This window comes from Camelina sativa, chromosome 5 (assembly GCF_000633955.1).
Source record: "Camelina sativa cultivar DH55 chromosome 5, Cs, whole genome shotgun sequence".
Lineage (NCBI taxonomy): Eukaryota > Viridiplantae > Streptophyta > Magnoliopsida > Brassicales > Brassicaceae > Camelina > Camelina sativa.
In genome coordinates this window covers 12,350,526-12,370,014 of record NC_025689.1, presented here as the reverse complement: position 1 = coordinate 12,370,014, position 19,489 = coordinate 12,350,526, and the positions used below count along the sequence as shown (strand labels likewise).

Below are 19,489 nucleotides of genomic sequence, written 5' to 3'. Positions count from 1 at the left end.
GATATAATCCAAGTCCCACATCTAAAATTTAAAGAAACTATCACTAATATATAAAGGGTTAGGGTCAATCTACTAATAGTCAATTGGTTTTTAGTTAGAAACCCAAAATAAACCCAAATTTAACATCGTAGAGATCCTTAATAAGTCCATTACCCCGAATATCGTTTTCAGATTTTAAGAAAGATGGTTTTTTTCTCGAAGCTTTTTAGTTGTTTCACGAAACCGTCTTCAAAAAAAGGTTCATGCAACGGTGGTGTATAGTAACAAGGATGAGTTTGCTACTATGCATAGTAGTAGGCAAAAAGTATTATTATTATTTTCTTTCCAACATTTCCTTTTCTGTTATTTTCTTATAATTTGCATTCGATTGTTTAACTTAATTTGAGAATAAATAACGAGAAGATATATATTTTTCTTTTTCGATTAGGAATTCGATTTTTAGAAGTAGTGAATATTTACATAAAAACAAATATATATTCGTAGGCTTGATCCGCAGTTTGAGTTAATATAATAAAATTGAAAAAGTTACTCTACAATATTATGAAACATCTAGACGTTGGATATAATTCCATCTCGTATAATACCACAAGTGAATTAAAATTCGAAAATGGTGAAAATCTTCGGACAGTACGATGAAACCACATTCTCTAGCTACTGTGTCACAAATTATAACCATATACTTATTTATTAAAGGTATGCAAAGACGGCACTTAATTAATTAATTTAATAAGCCCAAAACTATTTAAATAATAATAAAATCAAATGAGAAAAAAGAACCAATAATTGGTTCGACTTATGCAGAAAGATGGGGGCATATAAAAGTACACTCAACTTCCTTGTTCGGCAAGAGGACATCAACACCTAACTATGGGCTGTTTTATCTTTCTAAGGTATTCAGATTATGATTACTGATTTGAAGCCCCTCACACAAACAAAACTGTACGATTGCGTGATTTTATTTAATACCCGCACAAAAACTATACATACATACATGCATGTCTATTGGTTTATCAGAATTTCATTAGATTTGTTATCAAGACCAAAAAAGAAAGTTTCATTAGATGGCTAACCAATGAAGTTGACATGTTCCTAACATGTGAAGTACATTATGATCAATATCTATATAATATAGAATTAGGTCTAAATTGTAACCCAAAAAACCAATCCAGATTTGGCCTATTTAGATAAAAATATACAACATGTAGTTTAACATTTCCCACTATTATTTTATCCATCTGTTATGTAAATTTATATATATTCACCTGTATGTAAGTTGTAAAGATCACTAATTACAATGTAATCGAAATATTTTGGAATTTTTGTTTTGAAATTTGTCAAATCTAGGGTCTAAATTCTAAAAGGAGACTAGACACTTACTGAGATTTATTAATCTCATCCACGTTAGATTTAGGAATATCACGACATTAAATTCAATTTCAATCTGCATCTCATTGAATTCAGTCTATGAATTATGTGTCAACAACATTTTTTTTGTTTTATTTCAGCTCTAATAAATTCATTATTTCGTTATAAGTATGATATTTTTGAGTACTTGATATTTGTCGTCATGCATATTTTATTGCGTTGCTAACAAAATGAAAATTGAAGCGATTAAATACATACACCAAATATATAGTAACAATTTGAGGACCTACATACCATATATTCATGATATATATGCTAATGTTGACTTTGTAAAATAATATTCAAGAGGGGTAAATTATACAAAAAAATATACATACACATTGGAAATATAATTTATATGAAACAAAGGAAAAATAAAATAACATATATAGGCTGTGAACATGTTTTAAATACCACTGCATATTGACATTAAAAGAAAACCAAGAAGGACAACAAAAACTTCAACGATAATTTCATCCACTCAATTTAGTAAGACTAAAATACACATAAGTGTAAACGTATGAAAACAAAATGTAAATGTATATAAATTTGAGCGAACCATGTGAACATCACATGGAGTAATTAAACGTATCAGGGAAATGATGAGTTATACCTATCTTTAAGATAGAGGACGGTCCATCAATAAAAATTTGGTCTTACACCTAATAAAAAGGGAACATAAAAAGGACCACATCACCAGCACCACCAATCTCTACTTGACTACTTCGTCTTAATTCCATACAATATTGAGAAATATGTAGGTTACAAATTCAAGATTACACTCTGATTCTAAAAAATCTTATTTTAAATAAAATCATATGGAAAAAGACTATTCTTTAACCAATTTATAGCTCAAACAAGATAGGAAGAATGCTAAGGACAACAAAATGGTGGCACCTACTTGAGGAAATCTTTCTAGATTTTATATGGAGAACAATTATCATACGATAGATCCCGAAATAAAACAAAGAATCATAAATTATATAACTATATGTAGGGTTCATTTCTCTCGATATGTCATACTAAGCAAAAATGAAAATCCAAGACCCCACAACATGCCTTGGATTCATATATTGATTGCCTTAACGTTTTGTGAGTCTATGGTTCGATTGTTCTTTGTTGATAGATGACTGTACGTTGATTTTGTCGGGTTTGACGGTTGGGTATTTGGCGGTTTACATTCAAGCGTTTAGCATATGATTGAAGACATCATTTGACGATACAATCATACAACATCTTTAATGTAGTCTTACACTTAGGTTTAAAATCTATAAAACTATCAAGCGAAGACATAATTTCATATATAGCTAGTCATTATTCTTAGGAGAAAGCAAAATGATATTCGCATATTTTGATATTGGGAACTTTAATTATCATTCGGATAAAACATGCCATGAATCTCCCTACTTAGCTAAGCTACAGATCTCTTGGATCCACAAAGAGCGAAGACCGAGGTTTTGATCTTAAGCACATTTTGCTAAACTCACTCAAACCATTCATCTCCTCCTCGCATTTCAACGGCTTGATACACCACATATCATCGTCACATGAAAGCATTTTCCAATGTGGAATACACCTACCCAAAGAATCATCATCCCCACCGTTGCTTCCTCCATCAACCTCCACCACCACGACTTTACGTGCGCCATCATCATCTGATGCAGCCATGTTATGAACGTGCTCACACAAAGCCCTAACGAGTTTCCCACTTAACGGACCTTCCGCGTGAACCCCGTAAAGGAAATAGAACCCAAATGGATTAAACAGATCAGGCAACGACCTTAATCCAAATAACGACAAAATTTTACCGAAAAGGTTGGAAACTTTAGTGAGAAGCAAATAGCTCAAAGGAGCTTTCTTGATCCTAAGTTTGAAGACTTTGCTACTATCCCAAACACTAAGCATCGCCCAGCTTCCGATGTTGTCATTCTTGTAGGAAGCCACCCATGTCCCCACACTTAACTTGTTACGCAAGATTTTGTCTATGTCACCCGGGAAAAACTCCGTCGTTGCTGCCACGTGTCTCCGGTACAACGGCTCGGCTTCTTTCAACTGTCAATTATTATATCTTTTGTTAACGTTAATTAATTTCCATGTGAGCCTAAACGACCATATAAATGTATTGTGTTGATTTCTTATTAATGACTTTATATATGATGGATTTAACTTTCACGCTAGAAATACGAGATTTTAAAAAAGAAAATTCCTATATATTAAAAGAGACTCAAAATATAATATAAATATTACGCAATGTATGTGTATAAAATCACCTTTAGCATCCTTATTTCGATGTCGGACGGCAGTTTTAAACTGCCACCAGGGTTGACGGGATTGACCAGGATTGCGGGGTTTCTGAAGACGTTATAGCCAAGTGTTCCGATGAAGAGACCGAGAGAGGCTTCATTGTCCTTTTGAGTGGCCATGTAAGCATAGTCAGCATTATGAGACACGAACCATTCCTCAAGCTTTCTCACCAGAATCGAACCAATGCCATGGCGTCGGTACTGAGGCACAACTCTGAGACCAAGAACGTAACCCACTCTCACTGACTTATCATAAAACTCCACTGGCTTTACTGAGCCTTGTATGGAACCCACCAGCTTGTTCCCAACTTCTGCCACCTATTAATTAAGGTACATTCATTTGATAAACGTTATTTATATCGATCAAATTAATAGTACTCCACTTCACATATTTCACATAAATAAATTAACACATTTCAAGGATTAACAAAAGTTACAAAACCTTAACGTTCATACCAAGAAAAAAGGTTTAAGAAACCCTAGCGTAGTTTGGCTAATATAGAACCATGTGTTTTAAATAAAGTAGTTCTGTTACCTATGATTTTTTAAATGATGTTTTAACATTTTTATTAAGATATATTTACATGCCCAATATACATCTTAATTGTTCCATCTCTATATTTGATATAAATACACCTATCAAAATAATCTAAAGAAAATACGAAAATTAAAACAACATTCAAGCAAAAAGCTTATTTCATAACAACACTCTTTAAAAACCGAAGGAAAATATAAATACTACATGCGAAATTATATTACTGTAGTTCAATTTTGTCTTTTTTTTTTATTTTAAAATAAAGAAAAGTCCTTAATTAAGAGAATAATAATAACAAGAGAGAGAGAGAGAGAGAGAGAGAGAGAGAGAGAGAGAGATTAACCAGCATAGTGAAGAGAGGACTGTTTCTGATCCTGCATATCGGATCGCCTAAACTGTCTGTGGAGAGAAGAGTTTGGTCATCGTGACAAATCTCACAACTCTTCTCCACACGATTCATTTGAATTATGTCCCTACGCTCATCGTAGCATCTGATCACCACCTGCCCATCAACTTCTTCTTCCCATTGCCCCACCATTCTCTATCTCTCGTTCTCTTTCCTTCTCTCCCTCTATAGGGAAATGAAATAAAAGGAGGAAAAAAAAAGTTGAAATGAAAATTAAGAGGGATAAAAATTCATACAAGGAGAAGAAGACCCATCAAATGACATCAATGTGGAATCTTATATATACAGATACAATATGGAAGTTAATCCACCTCTGATCTCTCTTGTAGTTTTGGTGTTTTAAAAAAATGGAAGTTAATCTGTCATTATTTATTTTTTTAGACATTTCATTATTGTTTTGTATATTAGTTGTAAAGTTCATGAAAGTTTACCAAAACTTGACAATTTCATTGACTCTAGGAAAATAGTCTATGTGAAATCTACAATAAATTTTGTAGACTAAAAGAAGATTTTATAAAATTTAAAATAAATTAATTATTTTGGATGCAATTTTATCTATTAGTTTAGCAAAAAAAAAAAAATCTTAAATACGAAATACCATCCGTAAAACCTATACACTACTAGCTACTACTTTAGGCAAACCCTATCTCTTATGCGGACCTGCCTTCTAACTTAGGTAAGTAATCCGCAAACTTTGACTCAATTGTTTAATACGGTAATAATTGTTCCACGTTTATGAATGTACCTTCTAAAAACATTTTATATTTTGACTATTGTCGTTGTAGAAATGCGCAGCTATTATATTTAGTAAATTAATTTCACATTTCGTGAAAATAAAATTTTCAAATCTTTGTTAGGCGCTAATGATCATCATGTGTTCGCGTTGAATTTTTCCTAACCTATTCATCAGAAATTATTCTTGTATTGTCTTTTAATATAAATTTTGAATATAGTTTTTAGTATTTTTTTTTTTTTCATTTGAGCTAATTTGTGTAAGACAAAGAAAAAAATAACCATAAAACATGGGTTAGACGTCTTGACCGATTGAAAAATTGTGGAGGATTTGGCTAATACTTACCGTTTTAGTCTAAATCAGAATGTTCAAATAGTTTTAACCACCAGAATGTTCAAACGTCTAGATGGCCCATTGTTAGATATTGAAGTTTTAGTGAGATACAATATATAAAAAGGATGATTAGTTTTAGATTAATAAAAGTGACTATGTTTGGTCCCCAATAACGACAACTAGAGAAGTGAACACTCGTTCATCATTTGTCGCCCCTTTACAATTCTCTTATTATTTTTGTATGCATTATTATGTTGGTACGTAGTTCTGCCTTTAATTTTGATATTCAATTAACAACCTCCACAGCAAAAATAAAATAAATCCGAAAGTTTGGTCCAAACAATAATGAAGGAAATCCTGTTGTAGTAAACATTCTGATAGTTTAGAAATGATAGTCTAAAATTCCTCCTTCAGATAAAAGAAAGCAATCTTTGTCGAGTTCATCAGCCAGACAGCCACCAATGTTTGCTGAGCCAGACCAAATGAAAATTGTGGAAGTATTCTTTATCTTTTGGTTGATCGATTGATTAGCTAGCATTTCTAAATTAGCTATATGTGGTTTAATTTAATCATCAGAATATATACATAATTATGTATATATATTATTTATTTATTGTAAGTTTTTGTAGGTATATTAGTACACTCCATGTTGAAATTTTTACATTTTGACTGTATCCACTTCCACTCATTGTTGTTTATATTGTTTCTTTGTGAATCGTTATATCCGTTGATTATGGACGTGTTGGATTGATAATAATTAATGTGCAAGCTTTATGGATCGACATAGCTCCCACGTACGTGTTGATAGCAGTCGTCATATTGCCAAATGTTTTTTGTCAATTCAATGTCAACGTTATTACATTCAGAAAATATGTATCAGTTTTACGTCTTTTATTGCTACCAAACTAAAATAAAAAGGTTGGCAGACCAAAAGCGAAGTAATATAACAATATGATTGGGAGATGTTTTGGGAGTGGAGAGAAGGAGTCGAGAACGAATCATATGTTCGCTAACTTAAACTAACCAAAGCCAAAACGAATACGTAACTCAATAAAGATTAGCAATTTTCCTTTTTAATTTGTTTGATTATATATTCTCATCTTTATGCAATGTATATCGTAACGTTGTTGCGTTTTTAGGAGTGATGGTCCACAACCACAACAGACTGGACAATTGACATGGAGCACAAGTTTTATTGGAGAATAATATCCTCGAATTTATGAAAAGACACAAAGGAGAGATTACGACGAATTAATGGCTTTAAAGTTGAAGAAAGCTTTGAGATTATTTTTAATTATTAATTATTTATTATTTTTGATGATAATTAGCTTTGAGAAAATTTTAAAGTTAGTTTTCTAGAATCCTTAGTACATCAGAAATTAAGAACTCTTTTAAGATTTTAGAGTGTTTTTATACAATGAGAACCTTTGGTAAAATTCGAGTAGAAAATAGCAACGAAAACAAGATGGATTGTTTTGTTGAACACTTTATAATAATGCTACATTTTTCAAAATTTGTTACACAAGATGTGTGATTTTTGTCAACCATTGGGCCACAACTGGCCGGCCCATTAGCCAAATTCCTATATTTGTAGGAGCCGGTACTCGATCCCGGGTGTGATAGTGAATAAATGTGTGATTTATTCAAAGGAATCTTACATCACGACACACTTTTTATAAAACTTTGTTCAATTGACACACTTCTTGACCATATCACACTTTTCACCTCAATTTTTTACTTTTTAGACCACTTTACCCTCTATAATATTTCATATCTCTTATCTCTTTCTTCTCTCTCCTTAATTCTCTTTACTCAATTCTCTCTCTCCTTTTCTCCTAACTCTTTTTATCTTTGTAATCAATTTATTTACTTAATTAGACATATATTGTCAATTTTTTTATATAATACATTATAATTATATTTTTTCTACAGTTTAGAATCAATTTTACTATATTTAGGATGGATAATTATACCACACATTATCCATTTATCACTGAATATTTGTTCAATACTATGTGGATACTCAAACTAGGTAGATGGATACTTCTGGATGATCATCTTAAAAAAATGAATGTCTAATTAATCAAACATCATGTCGTCCATATTATGATGATGCATGAGATACTATCCAAGTGGTTGAATTCATGTGGTTATTATGTGTCTTATAATGTAACATCTTAGAAATACTCATTCATGTGGTCAATTATCCAAGCAGGTGAATCTATGTGGTCAACTATCCAGGCGGTTGAATCCACTTGTTCATATGACTAGCATGTCATTAATATTTACTAGCTAATCTATTCATTCATACAACCATTCATACATAACCAATCCACATTTATTCATACAGCCATCAACACATAACAAATCTACTCGTTCATATCCATCAAAAACTAGGTTTGTATAATGAAAATTTGATGTCATCATGTGGATGAGGTGCTATGGATACTGATTAATTATACATTATCTATTTATATTTGAATAATTATTCGCTATTATGTGGATGGTTAACATATCTAGATGAATACTTACTTTTGGATGATCAGAGAAAAATATATGAACACCTAATTATCCAATTATAGTTGAATATTTGTTAATTGTTATGTGGATGCTAAAAATGTCTTATTATGTGGATACGTATTTGTTGATACGTCTTTGTGGATACGTATTTGTGGATACGTATTTGTGGATACGTATTTGTGGATACTTATGTGGATACTTATTCTAAAATCAAATCCACATGGATGATGAGTTATACACGTCCAATAAAAACTACTTGTGTTTTGGTGAAACAATCGTTGTTAACTATCAAACAATTTTAACCTCATCAAATCCCCTAAAAAACTAAGCATGAGACCATTTATTATATCTTATCCTAAACCCTAAACCCTAAACCCTAAACCCTATACCCTATACCCTAAACCCTAAACCCTAAACTCTAAACCCTAAATCCTAAACTTTAGACCTTAACCTTAGATCATAAACCATAATCATAAATTTTAATAAATGTAGCCAAATATGACGATCTTTTACTATAAAACATGAAACTGACATGCCCCAACCTGTAAACCTTGAACCTTAAATTATGCCAAATTTTTGACTTCTTGCATTACATTCTTTATAAATTTCCAGATTCATTGATGTTGTTTGCTATTATGTGGATGGTTAACATGCATAGATGGATAATTATTTTTGGATGACCAGAAAAAAAAACATATAAATACCTAATTAATTAAAAAACTTGTGGTTTAGTAAAGTAGTCATGGTAAACTATCAAACGATTTTAATATTTCATGTCCATAAAATCAAGTCCACATGGACGCTAAGTTATACATGTCCACTAAAAACTACTTGTGTTTTGGTGAAGTAGTCATTGTTAACTACCAAACAATTTTAACCACATCATATCCCCTAAAAACTTAAGCATGAAACCATTCATTATATCATTTACTAAACTCTAAACCCTAAATCTCTAAGCCCTAAACCCCTAAAACTCTAAAACCTAAACCCTAAATCCTAAATTTTATATCATAAACCATAACCATAAATTTAATTTCATAGCAATTGTAACAAATATAGCCAAATCTGAAGATTTTTTACTAGAAAACATAAAACTGATGGTCAATAACATATGAAAAAGATTTGATGGATGATATTATATATATTGAACATGAAACTAAATAATCATAAACATATAAGCATATGGATTTGATTTTGTAAATGATAAATATATCAAATTGCAAAATTNTGGTTAACATGCATAGATGGATAATTATTTTTGGATGACCAGAAAAAAAAACATATAAATACCTAATTAATTAAAAAACTTGTGGTTTAGTAAAGTAGTCATGGTAAACTATCAAACGATTTTAATATTTCATGTCCATAAAATCAAGTCCACATGGACGCTAAGTTATACATGTCCACTAAAAACTACTTGTGTTTTGGTGAAGTAGTCATTGTTAACTACCAAACAATTTTAACCACATCATATCCCCTAAAAACTTAAGCATGAAACCATTCATTATATCATATACTAAACTCTAAACCCTAAATCTCTAAGCCCTAAACCCCTAAAACTCTAAAACCTAAACCCTAAATCCTAAATTTTATATCATAAACCATAACCATAAATTTAATTTCATAGCAATTGTAACAAATATAGCCAAATCTGAAGATTTTTTACTAGAAAACATAAAACTGATGGTCAATAACATATGAAAAAGATTTGATGGATGATATTATATATATTGAACATGAAACTAAATAATCATAAACATATAAGCATATGGATTTGATTTTGTAAATGATAAATATATCAAATTGCAAAATTAAAAAAATATATATAAATGTGGCTACGGAAAATATATATATATATATATATATATATATATATATTGTTATCCACCACTCAAGATTATTCAAACTCATATATCAAAAAAAGGGAGTAAGATAAAAAAAATAANAAACTACTTGTGTTTTGGTGAAGTAGTCATTGTTAACTACCAAACAATTTTAACCACATCATATCCCCTAAAAACTTAAGCATGAAACCATTCATTATATCATTTACTAAACTCTAAACCCTAAATCTCTAAGCCCTAAACCCCTAAAACTCTAAAACCTAAACCCTAAATCCTAAATTTTATATCATAAACCATAACCATAAATTTAATTTCATAGCAATTGTAACAAATATAGCCAAATCTGAAGATTTTTTACTAGAAAACATAAAACTGATGGTCAATAACATATGAAAAAGATTTGATGGATGATATTATATATATTGAACATGAAACTAAATAATCATAAACATATAAGCATATGGATTTGATTTTGTAAATGATAAATATATCAAATTGCAAAATTAAAAAAATATATATAAATGTGGCTACGGAATATATATATATATATATATATATATATATATATTGTTATCCACCACTCAAGATTATTCAAACTCATATATCAAAAAAAGGGAGTAAGATAAAAGAAATAAAATAAAAATTATTTGAAAATGGAGAGAGAGTTAGAGAGGGTGAGAAAGAAAGATAAAGGAAAGTAAATAGAGTAAAAAATAAAAAATAAAAAAAAAAGATGTGTGTTGGGAAGTAATGTGTTTGAAGAGAGAGTTAGAGGGTAAAAAAGTAAAACACTATAAAAAAGTGTGTGGTGGTTCAAAAGTGTGTTAGAATGCAATTTTTTTATAAAAAAGTGTGTTAGAATGCAAAATTTTCTTTATTCAATGCTAGCGGGTAACTTTATCAAATGAAAACTAAAATTTTGGACTTCAAAATTTAAAGTTTAGTTTTTGTTAGTGTGTCATGTAACAATCATAATAAAAAAGGTTACATCTCAAAAAGTGTGTTTTCTTTTTTTGTTGTTCAAATCATTTTTTTTTAATAGTTAAACGAATGAAAATATTAAAAAAAAAAAAAAAAAAAAATGGGCTAGGGTTTCGGGCGATTGAATGACGATTCTCAGATCTGTATCTCTAGCACCCTAGATCTCAGTCAGCGACCTAAGTTTTCTCAGTCAGCTGTTCATTAGGTCTGCCTGGCCTCTTTATTAGGTGTAGTAATTGGTGGTAGACATCTGCGGGACGAGATCGGATCAAGGAAAGCTCAGAATGATGCGTACTAGGAAAAAGAAGGAGCTGTCTCTCATGGAGGAACTAAAGGAGTTAGATATGCTAGAAGAAGGAGAGATGGTGGAAATCCCGGATCTGGAGAATAAAGACCTGATCGAGGAAAACTCCTTGAGTATCATTGTCAGATGTCTTAACCCAGCAGCCCATAAAGTTGGAGGGTTGGTTAAGGCTTTACCACCGATTTGGGGAATGGAAGACCGTGTGAAAGGAAGAGGTGTGGGGGAAGACCGGGTACAATTTATCTTTGAGACTGAAAGTGACTTGTATCATGTTTTGTATAGAGGTCCCTGGTTTGTCAACGGTTGGATAGTAACACTGGACCAGTGGAAGCCAACTCCCGGACCAGAGTTCCTCCAGAGGATTCTGTTCTGGATCAGAATCAAGGGGATACCCATTCATCTGTTGAAAAGACAGACAGTTGAAAGCATTGTTGGTCCCATGGGAAAGGTGGAAGCAGTGGAACTACACGCGAAGAATTCTCAGTCATTAGAGTACGTGAGAGTGAGGGTCTGGGTAAATGCTGAGGAACCACTACAGTTCCTAAAGGTGGCAAAGTTCAAAACAGGGGAGATTGCCCATGTAGAATTGGTGTACGAAAAGTTGCTCAAGGTATGTTTCCTTTGCAAAAGGCTTACCCACGATCAATCTGTATGCCCATTCCAAGTCACTGAGAAGCCGCAAAGGGGAGGACCAAAGCAACAGAAGGGAAAAGAGGATGTACCCTGGAAAGGTAAAGGGAAAGGGAAAGTGTGTAGCGAAGGCAGTGACCATACCAACCTAAGGAGTCAAATGAAACGAACAACAACCTCTCAATCTGAGCAAAGACAGAGGCCAAGGAGTGTAAAGGAAAGGTTGCAGTGGTCAGCTACTAGTAATAGGGAGGGATCGGCTCATTTGCAAGAGTGGAGACCGACTGGGCGAGTATATGAGCAAACAGTTAAAGTGGCAGAACCCCAGGCTCCTGAAGTTCAGTTATCGGTCCAAAGTAAAAGGAGAAGATCAAGTACCAGTGGTGAGAAGGCCAACAAAAAAGCAAGAATTGGAGCTGGAGATGAGAACTTTAACTCACCTTCCGTATTTGAAAGGCTGGGAAACAACACAGAAGAAGAGCAGGATATGGAGAAGAGAGGATCAAGCGAAAAAGCAAAGCATTCTCCATCAGTCTTCGAGAGGCTAGGATCCCAAGGTGCCTCCTCCAGTACTCAATGTTCAGCTAAGTCTGGACAATCAGACCATTCTGCTCATGTGGCAGCACAAGTTTCGAATCATTCTGCCTCGTCGGTGGCAGCGCTTTGTCAAAAGTCCTTTGGAATTATTCCTGGGACTGTCAGTGACAACAAATTGAAAGAAGGGTTGATGATTAATTCCAACCCTTCGAAATCAATATGAGGATACTGAGCTGGAACTGTCAGGGGGTGGGGAATACCCCTACAGTTCGACGCCTAAGGGAAATACGTGGTCAACATTTCCCAGAGGTTCTATTCCTCTGTGAGACCAAAAAAAGAAGGAGTTACTTAGAGAATGTAGTTGGACACCTTGGATATTTCGATTTACATACCGTTGAGCCAGTGGGACTAAGTGGGGGTCTAGCTCTGATGTGGAAAGAAAGTGTTACAGTCAGAGTTTTAGAATCGGACAGGAGGATGATAGATGCGAGAGTCACTTGGCAAGGTAAAGAGTTTTTCTTAACTTGTATTTACGGGGAACCAGCTCAGAGTGAACGAGGAGAGCTATGGGAGAGATTATCAAGAATGGGAGAGTATAGGGGTCAAGCATGGATGATGACAGGAGATTTTAATGAATTGGTGGACCCTTCGGAGAAGATAGGAGGCCCAGAAAGGAAAGACTCAAGCTGTGAGGAGTTTAGACAAATGCTCAATGCTTGTGGTTTGTGGGAGGTGAAACATCTGGGTTACCAGTTCTCATGGTACGGCAATCGAAATGATGAGTTGGTGCAATGCCGACTAGATAGAACAGTAGCAAACCAGGCATGGATGGAGCAGTTCCCAAGGGCACAAGCTTCATATCTCCAAAAAATTTGCTCAGACCATAGTCCTCTCGTCACTTGTCTCCTGGGAGAAAGGTGGAAACACTGGGCTAGTTTCAAATATGACAAAAGATGGATCCAAAGAGAAGGGTTTAAGGATACTGTAGCTCAGTTCTGGAGGACATCAGGAAACGAGCAGGAAAGCTCAATGATGGAGAAGATAGCGGGTTGCAGGAAAGAAATCTCTATATGGAAACGTCATGTGAAGCCTAGTTCAGCATTAAGAATCCAAGAGCTGCAGTTCAAGATTGATGCTGCAACTAGACAGATTCCTTTTAACCCGCAACTGCTCAAAGACCTTAAGAAAGAGCTAAATATAGAGTATTATCAGGAGGAGCAGTTTTGGAGTCAAAAAAGTAGGATGACTTGGGTGCACGAAGGGGACAGAAATACGAAGTTTTTTCATGCAGCAACAAAAACCCGGAGGGCACAAAACCGGATCCAAAAATTGGTGGACGAGGAAGGGTTCGAATGGTATACTGATGTGGATCTGGGGAAAGTGGCAGAAGCATATTTCAGGAAACTGTTTACATCAGAGGATGTGGGTTACCAGTTGCAGGAGATGGGTGAAGTTAGACCAACAGTTGACGACCAGATGAATGCTGGACTGTTAGCCCCAGTTTCGAAAGAGGAGGTTAAAAAAGCAGTCTTCAACATTAACCCTACTAAATGCCCGGGGCCAGATGGTATGATTGGCTATCTTTACCAACAGTTCTGGGAGGTCATGGGATATCAACTCACGGGAATGGTTCAAAAATTCTTCAGCACTGGCCATATGGAGGAGGATATGAACCGAACAAACATATGTCTCATCCCAAAGAAGCAGAGGGCAGACAGATTAGTGGACTTTCGCCCAATCAGCCTCTGCAACGTTATCTACAAGATAATTGGAAAGGTTGTGGCAAACAGAATGAAGAAGGTTCTCCCCCATATCATTTCCGAAACCCAGGCTGCTTTTATTCAAGGGAGGCTCATCAGTGATAACATATTGGTGGCACATGAGATGATTCATGCTCTCAACACCAATGCTAAATGCTCAGAGGAGTATATTGCTGTCAAAACGGACATCTCCAAGGCCTATGACAGGGTCGAATGGGGATTTCTGGAGAAGACAATGTTAACACTGGGGTTTGATGAACGATGGATCAATCTGGTAATGGAGTGTGTCAAAACAGTCAGATACCAGGTGCTGATCAATAGATCCCCACAAGGAGAAATCAAGCCGTCAAGAGGACTGAGGCAGGGAGATCCTATCTCGCCGTATCTGTTTGTAATCTGTACTGAGATGCTGATAGATGATGCAGCTAGCGGAAACAAAGGGACAGATCTCAGGATTGGTACTTGCAACAGGAACTCCACCAGTATCCCACTTACTATTCGCGGATGACAGCATGTTTTACTGTAAAGAAAATGACGAAGAACTGGATCAGCTTATAAGAATAGTGGAGGAGTACAGTCTTGCTTCGGGACCGCGAGTGAACTATCAAAAATCAAGCATCACTTTTGGTAGAGGAATCCCGGAAGAGAGAAGGAGGGCTATAAAGCAAAGACTGGGAATTGAGCAAGAGGGTGGTCAAGGAATGTACCTGGGGCTTCCAGAGTCGTTTAAAGGATTAAAGATAGAATCCCTTCATTACTTAAGAGATAGACTTAAGACAAAGGTCTCAAGCTGGCAGACGAATTACCTCTCCCCTAGAGGTAAGGAGGTGATGCTAAAATCGATCGCCCTTGCACTCCCATCATTCACTATGAGCTGTTTCAAACTACCGGTAACAATCTGTCACCAATTAGCGGGGATAATGGCTGAGTTTTGGTGGAAGAATAAGAGAGAATCTAGAGGAATGCACTGGAAGGCTTGGGAACATCTGAGCAAACCGAAAGAAGAAGGGGGGTTGGGTTTTAAAGACATTGAAGCCTTTAACTTAGCAATGCTCGGGAAGCAGTTATGGAGGATGATCACAAGACCAACATCCCTCTTGGGGCAAATATATAAAAGCAGATATTCAGGAAGTCAAATCCGCTAAAAGCGCCACTAGGCTCAAGACCCTCTTTTGCCTGGAGAAGCATCCATGAAGCGTAAGCGTTGGTTAGGCAAGGAATAAGAGCAGTTATTGGTAGTGGAGAAACTGTTGACATTTGGTCGCATCAATGGCTATTGGCCAAACCAGCGAAAGGAGTTACTTTGATGAATCAAATCCCACCGGAGTCACGCAGGTTTGCCTCTCGGCTCAGGTATGTCAAAGATCTTCTAGAAGCCAATGGTAGAGAGTGGAACCGAGAACTACTATCCACTTTGTTTCCTGAGAACATAAATGAGCAGATTCTATGGATTAGAGTAGGAGGGCAAGGAACAATGGATAAGTTTGCTTGGGATTACTCAAAAGATGGTCATTACACAGTGAAGTCTGGATACAGGGTAATAATGGAGCTCAATAAAAGTCGAAACTTACAGCAAGAGGTTGACCAGCCAAACATAAACCCGATATTCCAACAAATCTGGCAGACTGACGTATCCCCAAAAATCCAGCACTTTCTATGGAGATCAGTGAGTAATTGTCTACCGGTGGCAGGAAACATGCTTCATAGACACTTAGCCAAAGACGGCTCCTGTCAGCGATGTGCTAATGGCCTAGAAACTGTGAACCACATGCTTTTCAAGTGTTCGTTTGCTCGGCTTGTTTGGGCTATCTCTCCCATTCCGGCTCCACCAGGAGGTGAATGGTCAGATTCAATCTATGCGAATATGTATCACCTCCTAACCTTGGGGAAGATGTATAATCAACGAGACCTGAACTGCAATGTGGCTATCTGGATCCAATGGAGACTTTGGAAAAGTCGAAATGCCTATCAGTTCGAGGGGAAGAATCAAAATGCCAAGGAGGTGGTGAGCAGAGCAAAAGACGACGAGGAGGAATGGAACCTAAGTAAGGAAATGCGGAGCAAGCCCCCCATAGCTCCACGACCAGATTCCTGTAACATTAAATGGATCCCACCACCAATGGGATGGGTGAAATGCAATGTTGACGGAGCTTGGAGATCAGATAGCGAGCAATGCGGAATTGGATGGGTCCTAAGGGATGAACAGAAAAAGGTTATTTGGCTGGGGGCAAGAGCTCTTCCAAGAGTTAACAAACCGCTGGATGTAGAGGTTGAGGGGTTAAGATGGGCTATGCTATCACTTGCTCGAATCCAATATCCCAAGGTAATTTTTGAAACTGATTCCCAACTGGTATTGTCTTTGATAAAAGGGAACACAGAGTCAAACCATTATGCGCCCATCATTCAAGACATAAACCAACTCTCTCAGCGTTTCGAAAAGGTCAAGATGGTGTTTACTTATCGAGAAGGAAATGGAGTGGCCGATAGAGTAGCGAAGGAAGCTTTGTCTTTTGATAATTGGATTCCAAAGTTGTACTCTATGTCGCCAGACTGGGTTGTATCTGAAGTGGAGAAAGACATTATGTAATAACTTTATAGGTTAACTAGGTTAGACCCGCGCTACGCTGCGGGATACTTTTTATAACTATTTTTAGATATATTAAATTATGAAAAATATAAAATGATTTTTGATTAACTGTAAAAACTGTAGTTTATAAAATGATAAGATAGAAAATGCATTAATATAATAAATATAGAGAAATTTCAAATTTAAGATAACTTATATTTCAAACTAAATAAGTAAACAATCTTTTGGTGTTTCAATCTCTAACAACTTATAAATTAGCTTATATAGTATAGATTCATTGTCAATCAAGTATCTAAAGCTTAAACATTCTAAAGTAAACAAATTATCCAAAGGGAGAAGTCACTGATCAAGTATCTAAAGTTTAAAGCCACAAGTTCTTTCTTTCATTATTGGTCCTTGAATCTGCACATAGACATAATAGAAAAACAACAGAGTCAATAAACTTGTTGCACAAAACGAGTTTATGCAAGGAGGAGAAATTTGACACTTACTTCTCTATAGCTTCTTAATAAGTGTTTCTTGTTCTTTGCTAAAGGAAATCACTCCCTTTCTGGTGTTTTTGTTTTAAAAGCAGTAGATTAAAACCATTAAAATCCAAAACTAAATGTGCTGAGTTAGAAATTTTGTAAACTCTAAAAAACATTCATGTAACAAGTTAGCTGTTATCCAGGGTGTAACCGAGCAAACCAATACAGCCCTTGAAAGTTCTGGGAATGCATTTTCTGATCCTACAATCGAAAGAACAAACTCAGTAGTTATTGTATAGAAATTATAACGGCTGATCTGAAAAACACAACTCATTTCTATGAATTTACACCATACCTAATGATTGTTTGTTTACAACATTTGCCAAGTATTGTTGAACAATGAGTCCTTTAAAAGAATGACCAATAAGAACTGGAGGTGAAGAACCAAGATTCAATTCGATGAAATCTGCATTATCATTATCTACTACACACACAAGTTAAACGCTCTTAAGAATCTTGCTGAGTCCAATAAAGACAAAAGCACATCGCAAGTTCAATTACCTGAAGTGTTCCAGCAACTGTTCCAAAAGCTTCATCACTTTCACCCTAAAAGATTCAGAGATAACAACATAACATTCACACACAAATCACTTTGTTCTAATCAAAACTTTAAAACTTTATGTTCCTGAAAGTATAAGTAGATGATGGGGAAATCGAATATGAGCATAAAAACCAAAACTTTTATGATTATAGAATTTACCTAACCTAATAAGCTAACAACATAAGAATCAGACCCAAAATAAGAGAAGTAAGGTAACCAATGTTCTGCCCAACACCAACCTGCGTGGTAGCTTCCATGTACAAACACCAATGATAGATTATCTATTTCGGATTTGCCTCTCCTCTGAACAAATCAAATTCAATAACAGAGAAAAAAACCAAAACAGATTTGTTAAGTAAGATTTGTGGGTTGTGTGTACCTTGAGTTGTTTCTAAAGAAGAAGACAAGCTTGTGAGGTCGTGGCGGATAATTGCACTTTTGATTCACATAGTTCCTCAACTTTCTGTTTTGGCTCTTCAATCTTAGTTCTCTTTAATCTCAGAAAGCAAATAAAAACCAAATAAAATTCACAGCCTGTAAATCTTCCTTAATCCCAAAAATAAAACAAACTCTAGCCCTGAACACTTTCCGGAGATTTATCTTCTTAGTTTCAGATTTCGACTTGTCATCATTGGATTCAACAGCATCAGCATTGAGTGTAACATGAAGGTTTGGTTTCATACATCAAGTTCTTTCGTCATGTATCAACACTCTCTTAATCTCCATCGCTTCTGGTAATATATGCTTTAGTTGAGCCAAGTGACTATAACAAAACCTCCTGAAATATATCCACACCATACCATCAGAAACAGATTCATGAACTGTGGATTTAGGAGAATGTTTGCCGCCTTAACATCTTGGTGAATAATCTTGGGATCACATTGCTCGTGTAGATAAAACAAACCTCTTGCAGCTCCTATTGCTATCTTCTTCCTTGTGTTCCAGTCCAATGCTGGTTTAGCTGTAACAGTTTCATAAGTTAGTTTAAGTGATTACATTTCTGTGACTAAAATGAATTAACAAAAACCAGTTTTATCAATACCTTTAAGCCTAGAGGCGACACTACAATTGGACATGTAAGGGTAGACAAGAAGTCTTTCGTTAGAACTCACGCAATAACCAATTAACCGAAGCAAATTCCTATGGACAGCTAAGCTGATCATCTCAAGCTCGGTACGAAACTGTGAGTTCCGAGAAGTTCCATTCACATCTTTCAGTCGTTTCACTGCAACCACTGTCCCATCTCCAAGCTTTCCTCTGTAGACATTACCAAACCCACCATCACCAAGAATGCTCTTGGAACTAAACCATCCGTAGCTACATGAAGTTCTCTGAATCAGGAGAGTCTCCTTGCCCTGTAGTGGAGACAACAAAAACAACAGCTTCCTCATGAGGTAAGTAACTCTACAAAAAACACCTTTTATGTCACACCACTCTTAAAGAGAGTTTTGTGAAATCCAATAGCTTGATCATCGTTGTCTACCACAACTACTCTCTAAGGTGAGCAATTTTAATTGTAAGATAAACGAAGCAAACACAATCTT

At 35.2% G+C, this 19,489-nt stretch overlaps 2 protein-coding genes and 1 long non-coding RNA gene across 6 annotated transcripts; all 3 read right to left on the bottom strand.

Annotated features, from left to right (window-relative positions):
* LOC104786662 (probable N-acetyltransferase HLS1) lies at positions 2,695 to 5,021 on the bottom strand. Its single transcript, XM_010512110.2, has 3 exons — positions 4,586 to 5,021; positions 3,675 to 4,025; positions 2,695 to 3,456 (listed from the first exon to the last, which is right to left on the bottom strand). Exons 1-3 carry the CDS (start codon positions 4,778 to 4,780, stop codon positions 2,821 to 2,823), a joined length of 1,182 nt encoding a protein of 393 aa, XP_010510412.1. The 5' UTR covers positions 4,781 to 5,021; the 3' UTR covers positions 2,695 to 2,820.
* LOC109125244 lies at positions 17,057 to 17,435 on the bottom strand. Its single transcript, XR_002038010.1, has 2 exons — positions 17,369 to 17,435; positions 17,057 to 17,279 (listed from the first exon to the last, which is right to left on the bottom strand). It is a non-coding gene; the product is annotated as an uncharacterized LOC109125244 (long non-coding RNA).
* LOC104789180 (probable LRR receptor-like serine/threonine-protein kinase At2g23950) lies at positions 17,459 to 19,440 on the bottom strand. 4 transcript variants are annotated; one of them, XR_002038009.1, is made up of 5 exons: positions 18,988 to 19,438; positions 18,185 to 18,906; positions 17,906 to 17,950; positions 17,700 to 17,825; positions 17,459 to 17,605 (listed from the first exon to the last, which is right to left on the bottom strand). XR_002038009.1 is itself a non-coding variant. In XM_019245872.1 (5 exons), the coding sequence occupies exons 1-3, from the start codon at positions 19,334 to 19,336 to the stop codon at positions 18,692 to 18,694; spliced, it is 438 nt and encodes a 145-aa protein (XP_019101417.1). In that variant the 5' UTR covers positions 19,337 to 19,431; the 3' UTR covers positions 17,459 to 17,605; positions 17,700 to 17,825; positions 17,906 to 18,691. The 4 variants fall into 4 exon arrangements, 2 of the variants coding, with proteins under 2 accessions (XP_019101417.1, XP_019101416.1); XM_019245872.1 differs by having other exon boundaries at positions 17,906 to 18,723; positions 18,850 to 18,906; positions 18,988 to 19,431; XR_002038008.1 differs by having other exon boundaries at positions 17,700 to 17,828; positions 17,906 to 18,906; positions 18,988 to 19,440.